General features: G+C 40.4%; 1 protein-coding gene across 2 annotated transcripts in view; it reads right to left on the bottom strand.

Annotated features, from left to right (window-relative positions):
• The window catches only part of LOC128704954 (teneurin-m-like), a 221,134-nt gene that overhangs the window by 28,653 nt on the left and 165,071 nt on the right, over nt 1-27,410 (bottom strand). The window contains exons 12-18 of one of the 2 annotated variants that reach the window (XM_070105115.1): nt 27,194-27,220; nt 16,752-16,941; nt 10,555-10,853; nt 7,332-7,505; nt 5,578-5,750; nt 2,094-2,346; nt 52-287 (exon numbers count right to left, since the gene is read on the bottom strand). In XM_070105115.1, the coding sequence (XP_069961216.1) occupies nt 52-287; nt 2,094-2,346; nt 5,578-5,750; nt 7,332-7,505; nt 10,555-10,853; nt 16,752-16,941; nt 27,194-27,220 (1,352 nt within the window). The remainder of the gene's footprint in view (nt 1-51; nt 288-2,093; nt 2,347-5,577; nt 5,751-7,331; nt 7,506-10,554; nt 10,854-16,751; nt 16,942-27,193; nt 27,221-27,410) is intronic. The other variant, XM_070105116.1, reaches the window with a different exon arrangement.

Raw genomic sequence — 27,410 nt, 5'->3', positions numbered from 1 at the left:
GGATATAATAGCCTAGCATGGATAACATACTATCCCACACACACTACTCACCCTTAGGATAGGTAAGCCTGGCGTGGATAGCATATCCACCATCCCCACACTTGTTCCTGTCACCTGGAAGGCAGCGTTGACCAGAGCCTGCCACGGCAATAGCATTGTGGTGGGGGTCGAGTACACTGGATGTGGAGGTCAATTTCAGCACCTGGTGAGCCTCGGGGTCACTGACGTATACTGACCCATCCAGGGGTGACACTGCCACGTGGTACCGGTATGATACACGTGTCTCACTATATGGGATAGGAAGAGAAGAGTTAGTGGTGTGTCTGTTGACCTAATAACAATTCCAATACACAGAAAATAATCAAACACAAATCATAATTTAAAAAAATAAAAGAAAAAACACATTAACCATCACTTGTGCACTACCTGCCTTACCACAAGAGCATTTAAATCTCAATTTCAATCTCCAACCGGAAGAAAAAACACAGCCATCTAGATACAAATAATACTTCCTCAAGTAATTATAGATCTTGAATTATACCAGAATACAACTTAAGCTCTGTCATACAATCCATTAAAATAATTCGAACAACAAATTCACACATTAAAACATAAACAAATGGATGAGGATTCGAACTGTGGTACTGTGAATTAGTGATTTATCTGATAACCGCATCTGTGGAACATCTGCATCTGCATTTTACTGCAAACAGATATCTGTATATGCATCTGCATCCGAATCTGCAGAACTCCGCACAATTTCTTACATCCACATCAACATCCGCGGAGCATCCGCACAATTTCTTACATCTGCATCCGCAAAATAAGTAAGACATCCTTATACACATCCGCATCCATGGACATCTAAATTTTCACATCCGATGCATCTCTACTGTGAATAATAGAACCATGGTTCGAGTCCCAGTCTGTGTGCATAAAATAACAGTTTACTGTGACTGGTTTTGTGTATACAGTTTACTACATACCTGTATAGTTATAGGACACCTGTCAGTAATACTGTGTGATGGTGTATGACAGAAGATCATACTGTGTGACTGTGTATGACGGGGGATCATACTGTGTGAAGGTGTGTGACAGGGCATCATACTGTGTGGTGTATGGCAGGGAATCATACTGTGTGGTATATGACAGGGGATCATACTGTGTGGTGTATGACTGGGGATCATACTGTGTGGGGTAAGACAGGGCATCATACTGAGTGATGTATGACAGGGAATCATACTGTGTGGTATATGACAGGGGATCATACTGTGTGGTGTATGACTGGGGATCATACTGTGTGGGGTAAGACAGGGCATCATACTGAGTGATGTATGACAGGGAATCATACTGTGTGGTATATGACAGGGGATCATACTGTGTGAAGGTGTGTGACAGGGCATCATACTGTGTGGTGTATGGCAGGGAATCATACTGTGTGGTATATGACAGGGGATCATACTGTGTGGGGTAAGACAGGGCATTATACTGAGTGATGTATGACAGGGGATCATACTGTGTAGTATATGACAGGGGATCATACTGTGTGGTATATGACAGGGGATCATACTGTGTGGTATATGACAGGGGATCATACTGTGGTGTATGACTGGGAATCATACTATGTGATGGTGTATAATAGCAGAGGCTGAGGATAGACAGTAAAAGAGGTTGTGAATAGACAGTAAGAGACAGGCTGTAAATAGACAGTAGAAGATGGGCTATAAATAGACAGTAAGAGACAGGCTGTAAATAGACAGTAGAAGATGGACTGTAAATAGACAATAAGAGACAGGCTGTAAATAGACAGTAGAAGATGGGCTATAAATAGACAATAAGAGACAGGCTGTAAATAGACAGTAAGAGACAGGCTGTAAATAGATAGTAAGAGAGAGGTTGTAAATAGACAATAAGAGGTTGTAAATAGATAGTAAGATGTGAGTAGACAGTAAGAGGGGTTGTGAATAGATAGCAAGAGATATAAGAAAGGTCGAAAGTCAACTGTTCGAAAATATCTGTTTTTGACAGATGTGGCACTGTCTTACATCATTCAGACCTCACAGTATTGTGTGTACAGTGATAATAACACTCACTTCAGCCTGGCAACAGTGATCACTGTTCCATCTGGCTTCACCCGACGGATAAGATTGAAATCTCCCACATATAGAGAGCCATCAGGAGCGGAGGCCAGACAGGTGGGTGCCAACAGAGGGGAAAGATTAGCTCTCCCCTCACACCTCTCCCCACAGTTGACTTCACGTTGTTCACCAGTGCCAAGGAGAGTGGTGACCAGGCGTCTCTGTCCAGCTAGATAGATGTTTTGCCCGTTGCCTTTCTGTAAGATACCTGAAAACGAGAGAGAGAAATATTCGTGATTAACCATTGGGATGTTTGTAGGGAAGACAAACATTTGTAGGGAAGACACAAACGTTTGTAGGGAAGGAAGACACGAATGTTCATAGTGAACCTAAACAATGGAATGTTCATGGGGAAGTAAAAATGCTGTTTATTAAGGAAATATTTCACCAGAAATGGCTTCTTCAGTCAAAACATGTTCTCAGTGTTTTGTTTTGCTTGCAGTGTATATTTATATATTTTAGTAAGAAAACAGCTGTCAACATCTTCAGCAAAATGCGCACAAAATCGTTCATTTATGATACGTTTATTGACAACATTTTGTCCCTGGGACCTTAGTCACTTCAGTGTATGTGAATCTGAAGTGATAGAAAGGTGAATATGATGGTACAAGTCAACACACCGGTTTTGATGCTAGAATCATGGGTCGAAACATTGTTAAGGGTGTCATAAACATGTGCACTGATGTGTCTCCTACCAGTGTGTGTGTGTGTATACTCACCTGTTTAGTTAAACACACAAAGAATTGAATAAAACATATGTGTGTGAGTGTGTGTGTTGATCAAGCCTCTTGCTGGTGAAAAGTACCTACAATAGAGATTATTTTTATTATTATTATCACACCGGCCGACTCCCACCAAGGCAGGGTGGCCCGAAAAAGAAAAACTTTCACCATCATTCACTCCATCACTGTCTTGCCAGAAGGGTGCTTTACACTACAGTTTTTAAACTGCAACATTAACACCCCTCCTTCAGAGTGCAGGCACTGTACTTCCCATCTCCAGGACTCAAGTCCGGCCTGCCGGTTTCCCTGAATCCCTTCATAAATGTTACTTTGCTCACACTCCAACAGCACGTCAAGTATTAAAAACCATTTGTCTCCATTCACTCCTATCAAACACGCTCACGCATGCCTGCTGGAAGTCCAAGCCCCTCGCACACAAAACCTCCTTTACCCCCTCCCTCCAACCCTTCCTAGGCCGACCCCTACCCCGCCTTCCTTCCACTACAGACTGATACACTCTTGAAGTCATTCTGTTTCGCTCCATTCTCTCTACATGTCCGAACCACCTCAACAACCCTTCCTCAGCCCTCTGGACAACAGTTTTGGTAATCCCGCACCTCCTCCTAACTTCCAAACTACGAATTCTCTGCATTATATTCACACCACACATTGCCCTCAGACATGACATCTCCACTGCCTCCAGCCTTCTCCTCGCTGCAACATTCATCACCCACGCTTCACACCCATATAAGAGCGTTGGTAAAACTATACTCTCATACATTCCCCTCTTTGCCTCCAAGGACAAAGTTCTTTGTCTCCACAGACTCCTAAGTGCACCACTCACTCTTTTTCCCTCATCAATTCTATGATTCACCTCATCTTTCATAGACCCATCCGCTGACACGTCCACTCCCAAATATCTGAATACGTTCACCTCCTCCATACTCTCTCCCTCCAATCTGATATTCAATCTTTCATCACCTAATCTTTTTGTTATCCTCATAACCTTACTCTTTCCTGTATTCACCTTTAATTTTCTTCTTTTGCACACCCTACCAAATTCATCCACCAATCTCTGCAACTTCTCTTCAGAATCTCCCAAGAGCACAGTGTCATCAGCAAAGAGCAGCTGTGACAACTCCCACTTTGTGTGTGATTCTTTATCTTTTAACTCCACGCCTCTTGCCAAGACCCTCGCATTTACTTCTCTTACAACCCCATCTATAAATATATTAAACAACCACGGTGACATCACACATCCTTGTCTAAGGCCTACTTTTACTGGGAAAAAATTTCCCTCTTTCCTACATACTCTAACTTGAGCCTCACTATCCTCGTAAAAACTCTTCACTGCTTTCAGTAACCTACCTCCTACACCATACACTTGCAACATCTGCCACATTGCCCCCCTATTCACCCTGTCATACGCCTTTTCCAAATCCATAAATGCCACAAAGACCTCTTTAGCCTTATCTAAATACTGTTCACTTATATGTTTCACTGTAAACACCTGGTCCACACACCCCCTACCTTTCCTAAAGCCTCCTTGTTCATCTGCTATCCTATTCTCCGTCTTACTCTTAATTCTTTCAATTATAACTCTACCATACACTTTACCAGGTACACTCAACAGACTTATCCCCCTATAATTTTTGCACTCTCTTTTATCCCCTTTGCCTTTATACAAAGGAACTATGCATGCTCTCTGCCAATCCCTAGGTACCTTACCCTCTTCCATACATTTATTAAATAATTGCACCAACCACTCCAAAACTATATCCCCACCTGCTTTTAACATTTCTATCTTTATCCCATCAATCCCGGCTGCCTTACCCCCTTTCATTTTACCTACTGCCTCACGAACTTCCCCCACACTCACAACTGGCTCTTCCTCACTCCTACAAGATGTTATTCCTCCTTGCCCTATACACGAAATCACAGCTTCCCTATCTTCATTTAAAGTATTGCACATGTTTTATTCGTGTTTAGTACAAGACTGACCATTTTCCATCAAGGCTGAAGGACTGATTTCCTGAAATTCCTTCTCTGATTCTTCTAGCGTCTTCAGTATTGCAATTCAACTCCGTATTCGACTGATGATGATGAAACTCAGGTAAAATATTTTGTCAATAAGAAAATAAGAAAGGAGGAACACTGCAACAGGCCTACTGGCCCACTTTCAATGCTACTCAAGTAAGAATAACATACTAACAATCTGCTTGCATTGTCTTGGTATCTACCAGTTCTGCTGCCTCTATATTTGACTGAAGAATGCCGAAAATAGTGTAAAATACCGACAAGTTGAAGATTAAGATACGTGCAACAGTTGCGTATCTTTATTCACGAAATGTTTCACCTACAGTAGGTTTCTTCAGTCAAAAACAGAGGGAATAGAATTAGTGAAGTAAAGATTATGTAATCAGTCTATCAACCTTGGAGAAAAAGTATTTGAGGTGGTCAGTCCCTCAGCCTGGAGAAGAGTTCAGCTCCATGGTCTGGAACGATGGACTGATTACACCATCTTTCTTCACTACTCCTACTCCCTGTGTATCTGACTGAAGAATCCTATTGTGTTTCTCTTTTTAAATTTAGTAATGTATGCAGAATAAGGGGTTACTAGCCCCTTGCTCCAGGCATTTTAGTCGCCTCTTACGACACGCATGGCTTATGGAGGAAGAATTCTGTTCCACTTCCCCATGGAGAATAGTGTTACTTACCTTGGTGGTAATTGTAAGCATGATGGACGTGAAGGTTGAACCCTCCCACCTTGGAAATGAGGAGGTCATTGCCTGCTACCCTGGCTGTCTGGTGTTCCCAGATGATCTTCGGACACGAAGCATGTTCGTATCCCACCGAAACTCGGGCAACTGTCACCCCAAGCACCCGCTGCCTGCAGAATACAAATATATCTTATCATAGAGGTATTCAGAAAGACAAATTGAAGGATCATGATGAAACGTCAAGATTGACATAATGGAAAAAATAAACACAAATGCAGTATAATGCGATCCTTTATTGACACAGTTTCACTCACACAATGGGCTTTATCAAGCCACAAACAGATGTGACTTGATAAAGATTTTTTTTTTCAACAAGTGGGCTGTCTCCCACCGAGGCAGGGTGACCCAAAAAGAAAATACTTTCATCATTCAACACTTTCACCTCACTCACACATTATCACTGTTTTTGCAGAGGTGCTCAAAACACAACAGTTTAGCAGCATATACGTATAAAGATACACAACATATCCCTCCAAACTGCTAATATCCCAAACCCCTCCTTCAGAGTGCAGACATTGTACTTCCCATTTCCAGGACTCAAGTCCGGCTATATAAAAATAACCGGTTTCCCTGAATCCCTTCACTAAATATTACCCTGCTCACACTCCAACAGCTCGTCAGGTCCCAAATACCATTCGTCTCCATTCACTCCTATCAAACACGCTCATGCACGCCTGCTGGAAGTCCAAGCCCCTCACCCACAAAACCTCCCTTACCCCTTCCTTCCAACCTTTTCGAGGACAACCCCTACCCCGCCTTCCTTCTCCTATAGATTTAAATGCTCTCCATGTCATTCTACTTTGATCCATTCTCTCTAAATGACCAAACCACCTCAACAACCCCTCTTCAGCCCTCTGACTAATGCTTTTATTAACTCCACACCTTCTCCTAATTTCCACACTCCGAATTTTCTGCATAATATTCACACCACACATTGCCCTTAGACAGGACATCTCCACTGCCTCCACCCACCTCCTCGCTGCAACATTTACCACCCAAGCTTCACACCCATATAAGAGTGTTGGTACTACTATACTTTCATACATTCCCTTCTTTGCCTCCATAGATAACATTTTTTGTCTCCACATATACCTCAACGCACCACCACCTTTTTTCCTTCATTAACTCTATGGTAAACCTGATCCTTCATCTCCCAAATATCTGAAAACATTCACTTCCTCCATACTCCTCTCCAATGTGATATCCAATTTTTCTTTATCTAAATCATTTGACATCATGTCCTTGTACAGTGGACCCCCGCATAACGATCACCTCCGAATGCGACCAATTATGTAAGTGTATTTATGTAAGTGCGTTTGTATGTGTATGTTTGGGGGTCTGAAATGGACTAATCTACTTCACAATATTCCTTATGGGAACAAATTCGGTCAGTACTGGCACCTGAACATACTTCTGGATTGAAAAAATATCGTTATCCGGGGGTCCACTGTACTGATAAAGCCAATGGATGGTAAAATGTCTACCAATAAAGACAACCAGATATTGCACATATATCTAATTCCTTATCTTGATGGTACTGTATACCATTTATGTACAGTTACGCTTTTATATAACAACGTGAGAATGGAGGAACACTGTTGTAGGTCTACTGGACCATACTAGGCAAATCCTTCTCAAACCCAAACCCACTAATTCAAATATTTACCCAACCCACTGATGTCCAACTTTACCTGTACACATTGAGGCGATCCCAAGCATAGGTGAACTTAATGTTGGGGTCAGCCTCGAAGACCCTGGTAAAGAGAGTTCCTTCAAGGACTATCCTCAAGTGTATCCTGCGCAGGGTTGCTGGGATGTGATCTGGTGTTAGTTGCATCCTTATGGTTGACTCGTAGCCATTGGCCCTGAAACATGAGTTGGGAATAAGTACTTGATGTAAATCAACAGCTGAATGTAAATTTGAAGTATAAATCAGTAGCTGAATGTAAATCTGAAATGTAAATCAGTAACTATATGTAAATTTGAGGTGTAAATCAGTAGTTGAAAGGAAATTTGTGAATATAGCCTCTCCTCACTTAGCGACGTACTCGTTTACTGACAACTCAGACTTACGACGGGCTCTCTGACCAGCATGCATACCTAAATAATGTATATTAGAGGTGATTTCCTCTATTCTGTTTATAACAATATACAGTACACTCCTATATAACATTAAAAATTATACTAAAAATATTATAAATGGTGCAAAGGTGACGTTAAAACAATATCAAAGATGGTTGACACAAACCCACTACCATTATAGTATGCTCCTCACTTAGCAATGAATTCATTTACCGACGTGGTCTTATTAACCCTTAAACGGTCCAAACAGATCGACGTTCAAATTCGTAGCTACAAAAGTAGATCTACGTTTTTCTACATATTTTCAAATACATGTACAGTGGACCCCCGCATACCGTTGGCATCACATAACGTTTAATCCGCATACCGCTTGCTTTTATCGCAAAAATTTTGCCTCGCATACCGCTCAAAAACCCGCTCACCACTCTTCGTCCGAGACGCGTCCAATGTGCGCCCTTAGCCAGCCTCACATGTGCCGCCGGTGGCATTGTTTACCAGCCAGCCTCCGCGGTAACATCCAAGCATACAATCGGAACATTTCGTATTATTACAGTGTTTTTGGTGATTTTATCTGCAAAATAAGTGACCATGGGCCCCAAGAAAGCTTCTAGTGCCAACCCTACAGCAATTAGGGTGAGAATTACTATAGAGATGAAGAAAAAGATCATTGATAAGTATGAAAGTGGAGTGCGTGTCTCCGAGCTGGCCAGGTTGTATAATAAACCCCAATCAACCATCGCTACTATTGGTGGTACAGCTGCTGCTGCTGCTGTATCACCGTCAGCTGCTGCTGCTGCTGTAGTACCGTCTGCTGCTGCTGTAGCATCGTCTGCTGCTGCTGTAGCACTGTCAGCTGCTGCTGCTGTTGTACCACCGTCAGCTGCTGCTGCTGCTGTTGTAGTACTGTCTGCTGCTGCTGTAGTACTGTCTGCTGCTGCTATAGCATCGTCTGCTGCTGCTGTAGCATCGTCTGCTGCTGCTGTAGCACTGTCAGCTGCTGCTGCTGCTGTACCACCGTCAGCTGCTGCTGCTGCTGTAGCATCGTCTGCTGCTGCTGTAGCATCGTCTGCTGCTGCTGTAGCATCGTCTGCTGCTGCTGTAGCATCGTCTGCTGCTGCTGTAGCACTGTCAGCTGCTGCTGCTGCTGTAGCACTGTCAGCTGCTGCTGCTGCTGTAGCACTGTCAGCTGCTGCTGCTGCTGCTGTAGCACTGTCAGCTGCTGCTGCTGCTGCTGCTGTAGCACCGTTGTTGGTGTGGCTTATTGAGAATACCAAGAAACAATTAACCCCAGAGGATTTGCCACCCAGGATAACCCAAAAAAGTCAGTGTCATCGAAGACTGTCTAACTTATTTCCATTGGGGTCCTTAATCTTGTCTCCCAGGATGCAACCCACACCAGTCGACTAACACCCAGGTGAACAGGGAAAAACGCCTGGAACTAGTGCTCATATTGGTGAATTTAAAGCCAGCAAAGGTTGGTTTGAGAGATTTAAGAATCGTAGTGGCATACACAGTGTGATAAGGCCTGTTCTGGAAGAAAATGCCAAACAGGACCTACAGTACTCAGGAGGAAAAGGCACTCCCAGGACACAGTGTCTCATCAGTCATTGCTGCATCTTCAATAAAGGTAAGTGTCATTTATTCTTCATTTAGTAGAGTAGTACATGCACAATATATATTGTGCATGTACTACTCTACTATTGTGCATGTATCCTTCTCTTTGTGTGTAGGAAAATGTATATTTCATGTGGTAAAAATTTTTTTTTCATACTTTTGGGTGTCTTGCACGGATTAATTTGATTTCCATTATTTCTTATGGGGAAAATTCATTCACATACCGATCATTTCGCATAACAATGAGCCCTCTTGCACGGATTAAAATCGCTATGCGGGGGTCCACTGTATAACAAAAAAAATGTAGATAAAAGTTTTTTTACACGTTTTCACATGTAAAACAAAAAAAAAATCTAAATTTTTTTACATACTTTCAGATGTTGAAAAAACGTATATATACGTTCGGACCGTTTAAGGGTTAATGGAACTCCGTAAGGAGAGGCTGTACGTAAAAAATGAAAAATTTAGCCTAGAGAATGAATTGACAAGATGAAAAGGTGGATGGAAGGAAATAAAAGAGAAAAATGAAGGATGGATTAAAAATGGTAACGAAACAAATATATTCCAGAAAGACAAAGGAGGTTGATTAGGTTTCACTACTATCTACTAGTTATTAAGGCTGCATGTGAATTTACACAGGGTTACACACCTCTTACTGTTTATAAACCGAGAGATACACACTTCACACTGTATATACACTGATCTCAGAGTATATAAAGATACATACATATCTCAGTGTATATACACTGAGATATACATACCTCTCACTGTATATACACTGAGACATACACACCTCACTGTATATACACACCTCACTGCATATACACTGAGATATACACACCTCCCTGTATATACATTGAGATATACACACCTCACTGCATATACACTGAGATATACACACCTCACTGCATATACACTGAGATATACACACCTCACTGCATATACACTGAGATATACACACCTCACTGCATATACACTGAGATATACACACCTCACTGCATATACACTGAGATATACACACCTCACTGTATATACACTGAGATATACACACCTCACTGCATATACACTGAGATATACACACCTCACTGTATATACATTGAGATATACACACCTCACTGCATATACACTGAGGTATACACACCTCCATATGAAAGAGAAGTTTTAGTTGTGAATTACTTTAGCAATTGAATTGTAAATTTCCTATCAAATTATCTTTACCTGGATGAATGGTAGACCAAGTACATTCCAGTCCCAGGGATTTGTACAGATTCTTGTACAGCTTGCGACTCTACAAGAATAGCGTCTACATCTGGACATTCTCCTTGGAAAACATTTTGCCAGGTCGCCATTACAACTGGTCGCAGTAGGTCGTAGTCGTGGAGGGGGCAGTGGGAGGTGAGTTGTCGTTGCTGGTGGTCGTGGTAGTCGTTCGTATGGTCGTTGTTTGAGAGTCCTGTTACGGTCATCATGATGTCGTCCAGTACGACCACCTCGTTCCATGGGACCATCACGCAAATCTGTGGCAGGCATAAGTTTGCCTTATTGATTATGCTAAGTGGAAAAACCAGGGAAAGTCACACGTTTGACTGTGCAATGAAGGCTTGAACCTCAGGACATTTACTCTGACCAATGACTGTCAATGGATGTAAGAAAAAGACAATGAATTAGAAAACATTGATACAAATGTTCCTGAGAAAGTCTGAAGTTAATTCTGTCAATTTTGGAGAGAGAAGACTGGATTCAGTAACGTTGGTTCTAAGATGTTATTAAAACTACAAAAGGTTTTAGCTTCAATGACGTTACTTGGCAGTTTGTTCCACTTATCTACAACTTTATTACCAAACCAGTGCTTTCCTAAATCCTTTCTAAACCTAAATTTTTTCCAACTTGAAACCATTACTGTCTTTGTTAGATATTTTTACCACACTATTTACATTTTCTTTATTTATTCCTGTTTTCCATTTACAAACCTCAATCATATTCCCCCTAATTCTATGCCTATCTAGAGAGTGCAGATTCAGGGCCCCAGTCTATCTTCATAGCAAAGATTTCTAATACATGGGAACAGCATTGTCATCCTTCTCTGTATGCTTTCCAGAGCATTTATATCCATTCTGTAATATGAGCAGAACTGTGCAGCATAATCTAAATGAGGCTTAACCAACGATACATAGAGATGAAAAACAACATGAGGATTCCTGTTATTTAAGAACATGAGAAAGAAGGAACACTGCAAGAGGCCTACTGACCCATGCGGAGCAGGTCCATGTCCCCCCCTCCGGATTATCCCAATGACCCACCCCCCAGATTATCCCAATGACCCACCCAGTCTGGTCATCCCCACTCAAGGATGGAGCACTGCACCAGACCCAGCAGCACAAGCTAGTCAGGTCCAACTCACACCCACCCACACCCACTCATGTATTTATCTAACCTATTTTTAAAACTACACAACGTTTTAGCCTCAATAACTGTACTCGGGAGCTTGTTCCACTCATCTACAACGCTATTACCAAACCAGTGCTTTCCTATATCCTTCCTGAATCTAAATTTTTCCAACTTGAAACCATTGCTGCGAGTCCTGTCTTGGATGGAAATTTTCAGCACACATCCCCTTTATTTATTCCTGTTTTCCATTTATACTTCTTGATATGAAGCCAAGAATTTTATTCACTTTATTGTGAACACTTGTGCACTGTTGTCCTGGTTTTAGACTAGTGCTAACCAGAACACCTAAATCTTTTTCGTAATCAGTGATATTAAGATCTTGATTATTTAGTTTATAAGTTTTTTTATTATCACACAGGCCGATTCCCACCAAGGCAGGGTGGCCCGAAAAAGAAAAACTTTCACCATCATTCACTCCATCACTGCCTTGCCAGAAGGGTGCTTTACACTACAGTTTTTAAACTGCAACATTAACACCCCTCCTTCAGAGTGCAGGCACTGTACTTCCCATCTCCAGGACTCAAGTACGGCCTGCCGGTTTCCCTGAACCCCTTCATAAATGTTACTTTGCTCACACTCCAACAGCACGTCAAGTATTAAAAACCATTTGTCTCCATTCACTCCTATCAAACACACTCACGCATGCCTGCTGGAAGTCCAAGCCCCTCGCACACAAAACCTCCTTTACCCACTCCCTCCAACCTTTCCTAGGCCTTCCTTCCACTACAGACTGATACACTCTTGAAGTTACTCTGTTTCGCTCCATTCTCTCCACATGTCCGAACCACATCAACAACCCTTCCTCAGCCCTCTGGACAACAGTTTTGGTAATCCCGCACCTCCTCCTAACTTCCAAACTACGAATTCTCTGCATTATATTCACACCACACATTGCTCTCAGACATGACATCTCCACTGCCTCCAGCCTTCTCCTCGCTGCAACATTCATCACCCATGCTTCACACCCATATAAGAGCGTTGGTAAAACTATACTCTCATACATTCCCCTCTTTGCCTCCAAGGACAAAGTTCTTTGTCTCCACAGACTCCTAAGTGCACCACTCACCCTTTTCCCCTCATCAATTCTATGATTCACCTCATCTTTCATAGACCCATCCGCTGACACGTCCACTCCCAAATATCTGAATACATTCACCTCCTCCATACTCTCTCCCTCCAATCTGATATCCAATCTTTCATCACCTAATCTTTTTGTAATCCTCATAACCTTACTCTTTCCTGTATTCACTTTCAATTTTCTTCTTTTGCACACCCTACCAAATTCATCCACCAATCTCTGCAACTTCTCTTCAGAATCTCCCAAGAGCACAGTGTCATCAGCAAAGAGCAACTGTGACAACTCCCACTTTATGTGTGATTCTTTATCTTTTAACTCCACACCTCTTGCCAAGACCCTCGCATTTACTTCTCTTACAACCCCATCTATAAATATATTAAACAACCACGGTGGCATCACACATCCTTGTCTAAGGCCTACTTTTACTGGGAAATACTTTCCCTCTTTCCTACATACTCTAACCTGAGCCTCACTATCCTCGTAAAAACTCTTCACTGCTTTCAGTAACCTACCTCCTACACCATTCACCTGCAACATCTTATAAGTATCATGGTTATTTATCTTCCCAACACTTAGAACTTTGCATTCGTGTATGTTAAACTGCATCTGCCACTTCTCCAACCACTGCACCAGTCTATTCAGATCTTCCTGGAGCACTCAAGTATCTTCGTTAGAATTAATTCGACAGCCTATTTTGGTGTCATTGGAAAACTTGCTTATTACGCTATTTATTACCTCGTTTATGTAAATTGTGAACAACAAAGGACCCAACACTGACCCTTGAAACACCACTTGCGACACTTCCCCACTCTGATTTCTCCCCGTTTGTGCAAACTCTCTGTTCTGTTGCCTATCTGTCAGCCACGCCTCTATCCAGGAAACAATTGCTCCTCCTATTCCGTGTTCCTCTACTTTCCTCAATACCCTCCGATGTGGAACTCTATCAAAAACCTTACTGAAGTCCATATTCAAAATAACATGTGCAATACCATGATCTACCTCCTCAAATGCCTCAGTGAAAAAGTTAGTATATTCATAAGGCAGAAACACCTCCTTGGTAAAACCGTGCTGAGATTCATTAATCAATTTATATCTTTCAAGTTGGCTTCAGATAGCCTTGGCAATTATTGATTCCATCAATTTTCCCCACTATGGAGGTTAAGCTTATTGGTCTATAATTTGAAACTAAGGACCTGTCTCCTGCTCTATAGATAAGTATCACATTTACCATTTTCCCTTAAATAGGCATTATGCCAGTTTGTAATGATATGTTGAAAATACTGTATTAACCAAAGGTCTGCTAAGCTCCTCTTTACATTCCTTTAAAACCCTTGCAAACAGTTCATCAGGACCTGGGGATTTGCTAGATTTTAATTTAGCCATTTATCTAAAAACCATATCACTAGTTACTCTGTGTACAACTTATTTTCCTCCTGTTCTACATAATTTATTATTTCTGGAACTTCACTAGTATCTTCCTGCATAAAAACTGAGAGGAAGTAAGTGTTGAAAGTTCTACTCATTTCTTTATCACTGAGCGAGCTGACATAGTGAGTTTTGACTGGGCCTATCTTGTCCATAATCTTACTTCTATATACCTGAAACAAACCTTTTGGGGTTAATTCTTGAATCTTTGTGATTTTAACTTCATAATCTCTCTTCACTTTTATTCCTTTTTTTATCTTTATTTGAATATAATGATTTCTTAACTGTCCATCTTCTCTTTCTGATTTGCTTTTAAATGCATCTCTTTTGACCTATGAGATTTTTAATCTCTTGTTTATCTATTTTGGGTCATATATGGTTGATCTAATTTCCCCGTTTGGAACATAAGCTCTCTGAGCAGCTAGAACTATGCTCTGGAAAATGTCATCGGCAACATCACTACCTACCTGACCCATAGTCAGGTCATTCCAGTTCAACCCACCCAAGTAATTTCTCAGTCCTATGAAACTGGGCAAGTGGAAGTCAGAGACAGAGATTTTTTTTTATTTTTTTTTATTATCACACCGGCCGATTCCCACCAAGGCAGGGTGGCCCGAAAAAGAAAAACTTTCACCATCATTCACTCCATCACTGTCTTGCCAGAAGGGTGCTTTACACTACAGTTTTTAAACTGCAACATTAACACCCATCCTTCAGAGTGCAGGCACTGTACTTCCCATCTCCAGGACTCAAGTCCGGCCTGCCGGTTTCCCTGAATCCCTTCATAAATGTTACTTTGCTCACACTCCAACAGCACGTCAAGTATTAAAAACCATTTGTCTCCATTCACTCCTATCAAACACGCTCACGCATGCCTGCTGGAAGTCCAAGCCCCTCGCACACAAAACCTCCTTTACCCCCTCCCTCCAACCCTTCCTAGGCCGACCCCTACCCCGCCTTCCTTCCACTACAGACTGATACACTCTTGAAGTCATTCTGTTTCGCTCCATTCTCTCTACATGTCCGAACCACCTCAACAACCCTTCCTCAGCCCTCTGGACAACAGTTTTGGTAATCCCGCACCTCCTCCTAACTTCCAAACTACGAATTCTCTGCATTATATTCACACCACACATTGCCCTCAGACATGACATCTCCACTGCCTCCAGCCTTCTCCTCGCTGCAACATTCATCACCCACGCTTCACACCCATATAAGAGCGTTGGTAAAACTATACTCTCATACATTCCCCTCTTTGCCTCCAAGGACAAAGTTCTTTGTCTCCACAGACTCCTAAGTGCACCACTCACTCTTTTTCCCTCATCAATTCTATGATTCACCTCATCTTTCATAGACCCATCCGCTGACACGTCCACTCCCAAATATCTGAATACGTTCACCTCCTCCATACTCTCTCCCTCCAATCTGATATTCAATCTTTCATCACCTAATCTTTTTGTTATCCTCATAACCTTACTCTTTCCTGTATTCACCTTTAATTTTCTTCTTTTGCACACCCTACCAAATTCATCCACCAATCTCTGCAACTTCTCTTCAGAATCTCCCAAGAGCACAGTGTCATCAGCAAAGAGCAGCTGTGACAACTCCCACTTTGTGTGTGATTCTTTATCTTTTAACTCCACGCCTCTTGCCAAGACCCTCGCATTTACTTCTCTTACAACCCCATCTATAAATATATTAAACAACCACGGTGACATCACACATCCTTGTCTAAGGCCTACTTTTACTGGGAAAAAATTTCCCTCTTTCCTACATACTCTAACTTGAGCCTCACTATCCTCGTAAAAACTCTTCACTGCTTTCAGTAACCTACCTCCTACACCATACACTTGCAACATCTGCCACATTGCCCCCCTATCCACCCTGTCATACGCCTTTTCCAAATCCATAAATGCCACAAAGACCTCTTTAGCCTTATCTAAATACTGTTCACTTATATGTTTCACTGTAAACACCTGGTCCACACACCCCCTACCTTTCCTAAAGCCTCCTTGACTGTAGTAATTCCATGATATACTGATACTAATTTGTGATCACTTTCCCCAAACTCATCATTAACCTCAAGAATATTAATTAGGGATTCCTTGTTGGTAAGAACCAATTCAAGCAGGTTATTTCCTCTAGTTGGTTCTGTCACAAACTGTTTTAAAAAATAATCCTGAATCGTATAAAAAAAAGTCACTAGAATCAAGATATCCTGTCAAATTGCTCTAATCAATTTGTCTTACATTAAAAAAACCTCGCATCAACGTAACTTTTTCGTATCAATATACCTTATGAACTTCGTCCTATGGAATCTTCATCCCATTGTTTGAGAGATGAAACTTAATAAGTTCCATCAGTGATAAAGAACGCTAGATGGAACTTATTAAGACCTTTTAGCAATAAATGTATACCTGTTACCCATGTGTCTTACTGGTCAAAATACATGATACATGCTCACCGTTTTAGGACTGAAAGGAGGTTTCCCAAATGTCAAAGTCACGGCTCCTCCACCATTAACCATAATGTCAAACCAACCATCACGTCTTGTAAGAGTGAAGCCTTCTTGATTCTCCATGGTGGCTACTCTTAGGCCTACCACGCCTCTTCCAGCTCGGGTCACGACCCGACCTCGGACCACAGCTGCTCTCCTGTACCAGACACCAGCATATACACACGTCACACACCCGTGTATACACGGTTCTTACAGTCACGGGAGGATATATGTGTAAGTTACACAGAGGGGCCAGGAAGGATTGGTCCCTGAGATGGGGTGGATAGCAAGGATATAGTATGAGGGGCTATGTTAGCAAGGATATTGTCCAAGGGCTATGTTAGCAAGGATGTAGTCTGAGGATTATGGATAGGGTGGACAGCAAGGATTTAGTCTGAGGGCTATATTAGCAAGGATATAGTCTGAGGACTATGTATAGGAGATAGCAAGATAGCAAGGACATAGTCTGAGGGATGGAGATTGGCCCTGTGATAAGAAGAAATACAGAGAGAAAAGTGGGCTAAAGAAACAGAAGGTAGAGACAGAGGGAGTGAAGAAGGATGAGAAATCAAGACAGAGAATGCATAGTTTAAGAAAAGGGGATGAGAAACAATGGTGAGAAATGGGAGAGAGAGAACAGAAGGAAAATGTAATACCATTCGCTGGAAAATCTCAAAATCACAGATAAAAAAAAATTATGAAATTTTGAAAATACCAAAGATTAGAAAATTCTATTTGAAAAAAAAAAAAATAATGTAATTTCACATATTTCAAGAATGTAATTGACTGAGATAAAAAATGTAACTTTACAAGAGTAATGACTTAAATAATCTGACTTAAGAAAGTCACTAAGAGATTACTGAACTTCTATCAATTACTTAAATGGCATTTCAGTCTTAATAAAAGTAATTCAATATGATAATTAACCCTTATTCAGTTTGTAATTTAAAAAGTCAAAATAATCCCATATGAAAAACAGAATTTATACAAGTTGACAAAAAAATGTAACTAATATCTAAATCAATATATATATATATATATATATATATATATATATATATATATATATATATATATATATATATATATATATATATATATATATATATATATATATATATTAAAATGAAGGTTAGGCAGCTAATTAAGGAGAATTTTTTTTAAAGACAGAAGAGTGTGGGACAGTTTTGGTTGACTGCAGGTTACATGCTTGGTTCTAATTCAAAATCAATATTTTTCTTCAAAATCAATTTACAATTAGGTAATTCGTGAGAATTATTAACAGGAGAAACTGCTAATAAAGTTATATGTAAATATATATATAGTGTCAGTGTGTGTGTGTGTGTGTGTACTCACCTAGTTGTACTCACCTAGTTGAGGTTGCGGGGGACGAGTCCGAGCTCCTGGCCCCGCCTCTTCACTGATCGCTACTAGGTCACTCTCCCTGAGCCGTGAGCTTTATCGTACCTCTGCTTAAAGCTATGTATGGATCCTGCCTCCACTACATCGCTTCCCAAACTATTCCACTTACTGACTACTCTGTGGCTGAAGAAATACTTCCTAACATCCCTGTGATTCATCTGTGTTTTTAGCTTCCAACTGTGTCCCCTTGTTACTGTGTCCAATCTCTGGAACATCCTGTTTTTGTCCACCTTGTCAATTCCTCTCAGTATTTTGTATGTCGTTATCATGTCCCCCCTATCTCTCCTGTCCTCCAGTGTCGTCAGGTTGATTTCCCTTAACCTCTCCTCGTAGGACATACCTCTTAGCTCTGGGACTAGTCTTGTTGTGTGTGTGTGTGTGTGTGTGTGTGTGTGTGTGTGTGTGTGTGTGTGTGTGTGTGTGTGTGTATACACATACAGTAGTACCTCGGTGTTCAAACTTAATTAGTTCCAGAAGGCTGTTCGAATGCCGATCTGTTCGAGTACCAAATAAATTTTTCCCAACCAGTTTTCTTTTGGTTGGCTGTTATAACTAATCTTCTTAGGTCTCATGGCGACTTATTTATACAACATAAAAAAACACCAAAAAATAAGAAAAAACACGAAATAGTTTACATCGAAGTTCTGGCAGGTTCTGTTTGTTTGGTCGAGTGCTGAGCAAATGGTCGACTACCGAACGCGTTTTTTATGGAACAAAGCATTTGAATATCGAATTACTCGTGTAAATGACACAGTCATTTACTCATAGGCAGAGTGAGGATTTGCTCCCATGATGGTCCTGGCAAAGCACCAGTATCATGGTGGTTTGTTAGGTAAGACATATGCAACAGTTAGGTATCTTTATTTCGAAACGTTTCGCCTACACAGTAAGCTTCTTCAGTCGAGTACAGAAAAGTTGATAGAAGAGACATGAAGACGATGTAATCAGTCCATCACCCTTGATGTTTTGAGGTGGTCAGTCCCTCAGTCTGGAGAAGAGTATTGTTCCATTGTCTGCAACAATATGGAGTTGAAGTGACAGGATGGAGCTTTATATACCACCAGGAGGTGAGATGTAGGCCATTAGTAGAGGTAAGAATGTAGCCGTTGGGAGGTCACGTCCCTCTCAAATCCAGCCATTCTCACTAGCAGAAGTTGTCCAAGTTGTTTTCTGTTTTGTACCAAGATACCATTGTGTTGCAGTGTCTGACAGTGGATATTAAAATGGTATAAAATACCGACAGGTTGTTAGGCAAGACACATATGCAACAGTTAGGTATCTTTATTTTGAAACGTTTCGCCTACAGAGTAGGCTTCTTCAGTCGAGCACAGAAAAGTTGATAGAAGAGATGTGAAGATGGGTGATGGACTGATTACATTTTAATATCCATCATGGTGGTTTGGTCCCACTGACCACTGATGATCTTGGGAAGTTGAGACAAGAGCTGAGGCCAATGTAATTCCGTATGTGGTTTTGAGATGTAGGACTCTTATTACACTTAGGCCATTGTGTGTGTTATATGACAGCCCATGATATAAATGCAAGGTGTAGCAGTTGAAGATGGCATCACAAGTGGGCAGAGTCTACTAGTGGGAGGTCATGTCAATAGGTTAGGCAAATGTTGGTGTTGTAGAAGACCTCTCCATTCTAACTATATCCTAGAATCCTGGTACAGAGAATTCCACTACATGTTCTGTGCTTACTTGGCCATAGGCAAGACCTACATCCTCTGTACCATCCTCTGTACATATCTAGACTTTACAGTAATGACAGAAATACAAACATTTTATGTTGGTGTGAGTATTCGAGGGTAAGTTTTAAGAGCCTGAGGCTTGGACATCCAGCAGGCTTGTGCAAGCACATTAAATGGGAGTGGAGATAAGTGATTTTGTATGATGATGTGGTGTTGTGGTGTAAACAAGGTAACATTAACCCGTAAACGGTCCAAGCAGATCTACGTTCACATGTGTAGCGCTACAAAAGTAGATCTAAGTTTTTTTTACATATTTTCAAATATAACAAAAAAAAAGTAGATCAAAGTTTTTTTACACATTTTCAAATGTAGAAAAACAAAAAGAAGATCTACTTATTTTACATACTTTCAAATGTTGAAAAAATGTATATATACGTTTGGACCGTTTACGGGTTAATGAAGGGATTCAGTGAAATAAGTTAGCCGGACTTGAGTCCTGGAGGAAGAAGTATGGTGCCAGCAATCTTGAGGAGTGGGGGAGGTTGTAGTTCAGAGAGCCATCTAAACAGTTATTATTCATCTGGCAAGACAGCAATTGAGTGAATTATGGTGAATGTGTCTCCTCATTTGCTGGCCACCCTTGTTTCATCAGTCTTTAAGTCAATAAGACATTTTCTCAGTACTAACACCTTGATTTGCCTTCCCACAAATGCAAAAACTTGCGAAAGGCAGACCTACAATCGTTCCAGGTATTGTGAGACAATCACCAGTGAGAAAACAATCGCCCCCATGAGTGCCAGTACTGTCCAAATAGTGCCAGGATGTCCAGGGGACTACCTGGAGACTGTTTCAGGGGTCAACACCCCTGCGACCCAATCCGAGACGAGGCCTCATGATGGATCAGGGTCTGATTAACCAGGCTATTGCTGCTGGTCACACAATGCCAGTATTTCTAGCAGTGTCCTTAGTACAGAGGCACTATGGATGCAGGAGTCGCATGTTTACTACATGTTTATGTTGTTGTTTAGTTAGACACGTGTGCAACACTTGGGTATCTTTGTTTTGAAAACATTTTGCCAACCAGTGGCTTCTTCAGTCAAATGCAGAGAAAAGTGGTTGAAGATCAGAAGGAATCTGAGGTAATCAGTCCCTCTGTCTGGAGTCGATGTGGTCAGTCCATCGATCTTAAAAAGATTACATCAACTCCAGGCTGAGGGACTGATTACCTCAAACTCCCTCTCATCTTCAATCATTCTACCCTGTATTGGACTGATGAAGCGACTGTGTAGCAAAACATTTCCACTATAAATATACCCAAGTGATGCGAAAGTGTCTAATTCATTAACCTGTCGGTTTTCTGTACCATTTATTGACATTCCTTTTGTGTACTAAGAAAGTTAGAATTTAACCCTTAAACGGTCCAAACAAATCGACTTTCAAATTCGTAGCTACGAAAGTAGACCTACTTTTTTTTACACATTTTCAAATGTAAAACAAAAAAGAAGATCTACATTTGTTTTACATACTTTCAGATGTTGAAAAAACGTATATATACGTTTGGACCGTTTAAGGGTTAAGATAGTTGAAGTGGACAATACTTTCTGCCAACATTTCTTATTGTTTCCTTCCTGTCAGGTATTCCTTGATCCACTGCAGTACTTTGTTATTCCTGCTCCTCTTGCTTTTCAACTAACCCCTTGTGTGGTACTGTGTCAAAGGTCTTCTTAGTCCAAGAAGATGCAGTCTACCCATCCCTCTCTCTCCTGTCTTACTTCTGTTACCTTGTCGTAGAACTCCAGTAGGTTTGTGATGCAGAATTTTCCTTCCCTGAAGCTGTGCTGGTTGTCATGTATAACCCCATTCTTTTCTAGGTACTCCACCACTCTTCTCTCTATAATCTCTTGCATAACTTTAGACACTATACATGTCAGTGACAGCAGTCTGCAGTTTAATGCTGCCTGTCTGTCTTCTGTCTTAAAACTCGGGAGTACATTTGCTGTCTTCCACACCTCAGGCAGCTGCCCTGTTTAGATAGATTTATTGAAGATGTTGTTAATGGCACATGCAGTGCATCTATTCCCTCTCTCAGGACCCATGGGGAGACATTATCTGGGCCCATTGCCTTCAAGGTATCTAGTTCACCTAGCAGTTTCTTCACTTCATCAGTTGTGTGAACTGTGTCCAGCACTTGCTGGTGCACCCTACTGCCTCAATTCCCTGAATCTTGAGTTGAGCTCCTCACACAATTCCTGGTTGCTCCCTGTGATCTCCCCCTCCTTTGTTCCTCAGTGTGATTACCTGGTCCTTGATTGTTGTTTTCCTCCTGATGTGGCTGTAAAATAATTTTGGGTAAGATTTGACTTTTGATGCTATGTCACTCTTGTATTGCTGCTGGGCCTCTCTCCTTATCCATGCATATTCACTTCTGGATCTTCTGCTCAACTCTTTGTTTTCTTGAGTCCTTTGCCTTCTATACCTTTCTATGCTTTAGCACACTTGGCTTTGGCCCCTTTACACCTCCAGGTAAACCATGGACACACTCTGGTCTTTCCATTGTTTCTGATGCCCCTTGGCATGAACTTCTCTGCCTCCCGGCACTTTGTGGTCACGTGTTCCATCATTTCACTTACTGTCTTCTCCTCTAGTTCTTTACCATCCACTATCTCATGCAGGAATTGCCTCATACTTGTGTTGTATCTTGTTTGGAAGTCTGGCTTCTGTCCTTTTCGTGTTGCTTCGCTCAGGACCACATGATTGCTAGTGCTGAGGGGCCTTTCATGTGTAATATCCCCTCTATCTGAAGTGTTCAAGGTGAATACTAGGTCCAGCCTTGTTGGTTCATCCTCTTATCTCTCTCTCTTTCTCGCTCTGGTTGTTTCCCTAACATGTTGGTATATAAAGTTTTCCAGTAGTGCCTCCTTCATCTTAGCCTTCTATGTTTCTGGCCCCCCATGTGGCTCCAGATTTTCCCATTCACTGTCATTGTGGTTGAAATCCCCCATAATGACTAACTTTGCCCTGCCCATGTGGGGCCGTTCTGGCACCTCTGCTAGTGTCCATCACTGCTCTGTTGCTCATATCAGACTCTTGTCTTGGTCTCCTCAGACTCTTCTTTTGGACCCCCAGTTAGAAGTATTCCTACTACATAGGAACATAAACCTCTGCCTAGTGCTCTCATCTCCTCAATTTCCATTAGTTTTTGACGAGCAGTGCAACTCCACCTTTCCCCTCTGTTCCTCCCTGGCTTTTCTCAGGATCTGATATCCACTTGGGAAGATTGCATCTGTCATCACCCCCATGGGGAAGTAGAACAGAATTCTTCCTCCGTAAGCCATGCGTGTCACAGAGGCAACTAGAATGCCTGGAGCAAGGGGCTAGTAACCCTTTGTATATATACAGTGGACCCCCGGTTTACGATCAGCTCCCAATGCGACCAATTATGTAAGTGTATTTATGTAAGTGCGTTTGTACGTGTATGTTTGGGGGTCTGAAATGGACTAATCTAATTCACAATATTCCTTATGGGAACAAATTCGTTCAGTACTGGCACCTGAACACACTTCTGGAATGAAATAATATCGTAAGCCGGGGGTTCACTGTACATCGACTGTTAATGTTTGTTTGTGTATGTGTGTGTATATATATATATATATATATTTACATATTTATATTAGATAAAGATACAGTTAATACTTTAGATATTCATTAAAACTCGTAATTTTGTGATTGCAATGTGTGGGAAAAAATTAGAAATAGTTGAAACTGATATATGGGACTGCAATTAATATATAGTATTTTGAAATGAGACAATTTGATATGTAGTGGAAAGTTTGATTATGATACTGACTAAAATATAATAATGTACAAGTAGCATGCATTGTGACAGCACTAACAGGCTCTTAGATCAACACTCATGTGCTTAAAGGACACACCCATACACACATAACACATGCAAGTTGCAGTAGATAGAAAAGTACTTAAGGTCCTCTAAGGGAAAGCTACTTCTAGAAAGTATAGAGTTAGAATACCATGGTTCTAACAATAGAGATAACCAGCACTTATGTGAGGGAAAGTTGACATGACGTTTTGCCCAAACAAAACATCGTCAATCGCTCTCCAAAGTGTGATTTGTTTTCTATATTTTGGTTTCAATTTAACTATCAAACAATGGTAATTTCTCCCATAAGTTTTTCTATATAGTGTTTCTCTTCAAATACAACTGAAAAAATTGACTCAAAATTGAATAAGATGGAATACAACTTTTTTTTCAAGTTACAAAATTTTGAAGGAATTTTCAGCTTTTGTAGGAGAATTTTCAACTTCTGTAAAATTTTTAGCTCTTGGGGAGTGGGAGGTATAATCATATTTAATCCAAGGTAGAGAAAACCGCTCACAGTCCTCGCATCAAAATCACCACTATTAAAACCCCTCCAGTGGATGTCAAACAATTTAGCAAAACAGAAACTCATCTATGGTTCCCATAGCTGCTGTTATATCAGTAAGCAGCCCGTCTGTCCCTCCTGTCTATGAGAGACGCTCTCAAGAGTCTGACTTTAGCTCTGCATCAGTAATCAGCCCGTCTGTCCCTCCTGTCTATGAGAGATGCTCTCAAGAGTCTGACTTTAGCTCTGCATCAGTAAGCAGCCCATCTGTCCCTCCTGTCTATGAGAAATGCTCTCAAGAGTCTGACTTTAGCTCTGTGTCAGTAAGCAGCCCGTGTGTCCCTCCTGTCTATGAGAGACGCTCTCAAGAGTCTGACTTTAACTCTGCATCAGTAAGCAGCCCGTCTGTCCCTCCTGTCTATGAGAGACGCTCTCAAGAGTCTGACTTTAACTCTGCATCAGTAAGCAGCCCATCTGTCCCTCCTGTCTATGAGAAATGCTCTCAAGAGTCTGACTTTAGCTCTGTGTCAGTAAACAGCCTGTCTGTCCCTCCTGTCTATGAGAGACGCTCTCAAGAGTCTGACTTTAGCTCTGTGTCAGTAAACAGCCCATCTGTCCCTTCTCTCTATGAGAGACACTCAAGAGTCTGATTTTAGCTCTGCTCAACTAACAAAGATCAGCACATTCGCTCAAGCTCGGCATAGCAAAGAGAAGTCAGAGGGTTAAAATCATGCAAAATACTGACAATACACACCATCAATCATGCACTTAGGGTCAGCAGTAAAGCACTACAAGTCAAACCATGCAATTTCACCCGTGGTCATAGATTTTCACTCAATTTTTGGTTCATGATTGATTACATAATTCAGCAATGAAAATACAACAATGTATGATTTTTTTTTGGATAAAAGCCTTATGCAACTTAAACAAAAATGTACATAAAAATTCTCACTCACATAATTTTTATTGTATAGAAAGGATCAGGGTGATATATGGAAATAAGAAAAAACCAGGAGAAATGATGTAATTCCATTTAAATAGAAAGCACCAGCAACATAATATACAAAAAGTAAGTGTGCATGCCAATTAGCTAATCAATATTATAAGCTCAAAATATATTTTATATATATTTTTTAATTCCATTGGGAGCAACGTGAGGTGTTACGTAACTATGATATATTAATTAAGCATTCAAAAGTTATGGATTTTTTTTTTATTTTGAATATTTCATATATTAAAAAATGTATTAATATTTTTAGCATGTGTTAAAATGAATTCTTTAATAACAATAGTAATAAAATATTAAAAGCAGTTAACGTAGGCAACTTTCAAAAAAAAAAAAGTTGAAATTTATTTTTCATAATAAGTTATATTGAAAATTCTGAATGCATCCAAACTGTGTGCAGACAACATTAGAAGACACACGTCGTACATTGTTGGTGCGACGTTTCACACTGTGTACAGCTTTATCAAGTGTACACAGAGCAAAACGTGTTTTTGCCTTAATGTGAACTAACATTTATTTTAGCTTAATAATATTCAACACAAATAGCTATGACAGTTTTGAGGTAGACTGAATGTAGTTTCAAAGTTAAAGGAAGGGAAAAAGCTTTGAAATAAGCTTATTGCAAAAATCTAAGATGAATAAAACTAAATTCAACATTTGATTACAAAATTTAAAGTGTTTTATTAGTCAGGAAACAAAAAGCGTTTCCAGACACGGGTGTTAATCATACAGATTACCTGTTAACAATGTTTACAATTCAAAATTTACAACTGTTACTATAACATTTGTCAGGACAATAGTCTTGACACCAGTGTTTATAGTTTTCAACGGCCTGTTTGTCCTTTTAAAAGATAAGGTTAGGAAAGTTTTGTCAGGAAAAGAGACTGTTTCCTGACATAAGTCTGGACGTATTTGTCCTCTTTTCTGACGCATCTTACCTAACCTACCTTTTATTACTGCAAAAAAAGGTCGTTGAACGTTTAAGATATGTATCAAAGCTATTGTCTTGATGATAATAGCAATAATCATAAATAAAAATTTGTCTATGTGATTTTATACAAAATCAATGTATAGCGACTCCCGCCACTATGTGAAGACCTGGTGTTAATTTGTTAATAAAATTAACGTAAGGAAGATAAGCAAATTAAAATGAAATAACTGAAAAAGCTTTTATCAATAAAAATAACGTTAAAACAATAAAAGTGGTTAAATAAGGTATTTGTTGGGTAAAAGGATGTAAATATGGATGAGAATTATCCAGTGATCACGAAACAAAAGCATAAGCAATGGAGATGATGGGGTTAATTTCTTTTTTTAAACTATGGACTCAAGAGACACAATGTCAATCACAGACAGTCAGACAGACAGACAGGAGAGGGACAGCAAAAAGGGACGTCAACAGACAGTAATTATATGACCAATAGATGAGTAGGCTTGGCTGTGAGAATGACAAACCGTGTTAGAGACAAAAGTTAAAAATTTTTCCAAGTGAAATATATATATTTTTACAGAGATTTATATATCATGATAACAGTGACTGGAAGATTAAAAAAATGAATAGCAAGCAAACAATGAAAAAAAAAAAAAAGGAATGTTTTGAAACATTCTTCCATGCAGTCCAGCACTCAAATTACTAAAAGATATGTAGTATATAAAAATTTACATCGCCTCCTAGGAGAAAAATAAACATAAGCTATATTCAAATGGCAGTGCAAATAAGGTTGATACTAAACAACTAAGAATAAAATTTCAATATATCATACAGAGTTGCCAGCTAACTCGATCTGGAAAAACTGGAGGGAAAGAAAGTGTTTAAAACTAGGTAAATATGCAATAAGAAAAATAAAGACTTTTCCTCTTTCTAAACGTGCTTCATTGGTTGTTTTTGGTTTTTGGTTAATCTTACCTCGGGTGGAAGTAGTTCCGAAAAACACTGAACGCAGCACGGAGAGAAAGCCGCGGTTAACCCACACATACCTACGTCTACTACAAGCTAACGAAAACCAGTCCATCGTTTACCACCGTTGCGTACCGAGCCTCAACTCACAAGCAACTCAGAGAGGAAGTTCTCAATTGACCACCGTGTCAACCACTTTGAGGATACTCACAGAGGTGGTATTAGT

This window comes from Cherax quadricarinatus, chromosome 97, assembly GCF_038502225.1.
Source record: "Cherax quadricarinatus isolate ZL_2023a chromosome 97, ASM3850222v1, whole genome shotgun sequence".
Classification (NCBI taxonomy): Eukaryota; Metazoa; Arthropoda; class Malacostraca; order Decapoda; family Parastacidae; genus Cherax; species Cherax quadricarinatus.
This window is presented reverse-complemented; position numbering and strand designations above follow the sequence as displayed.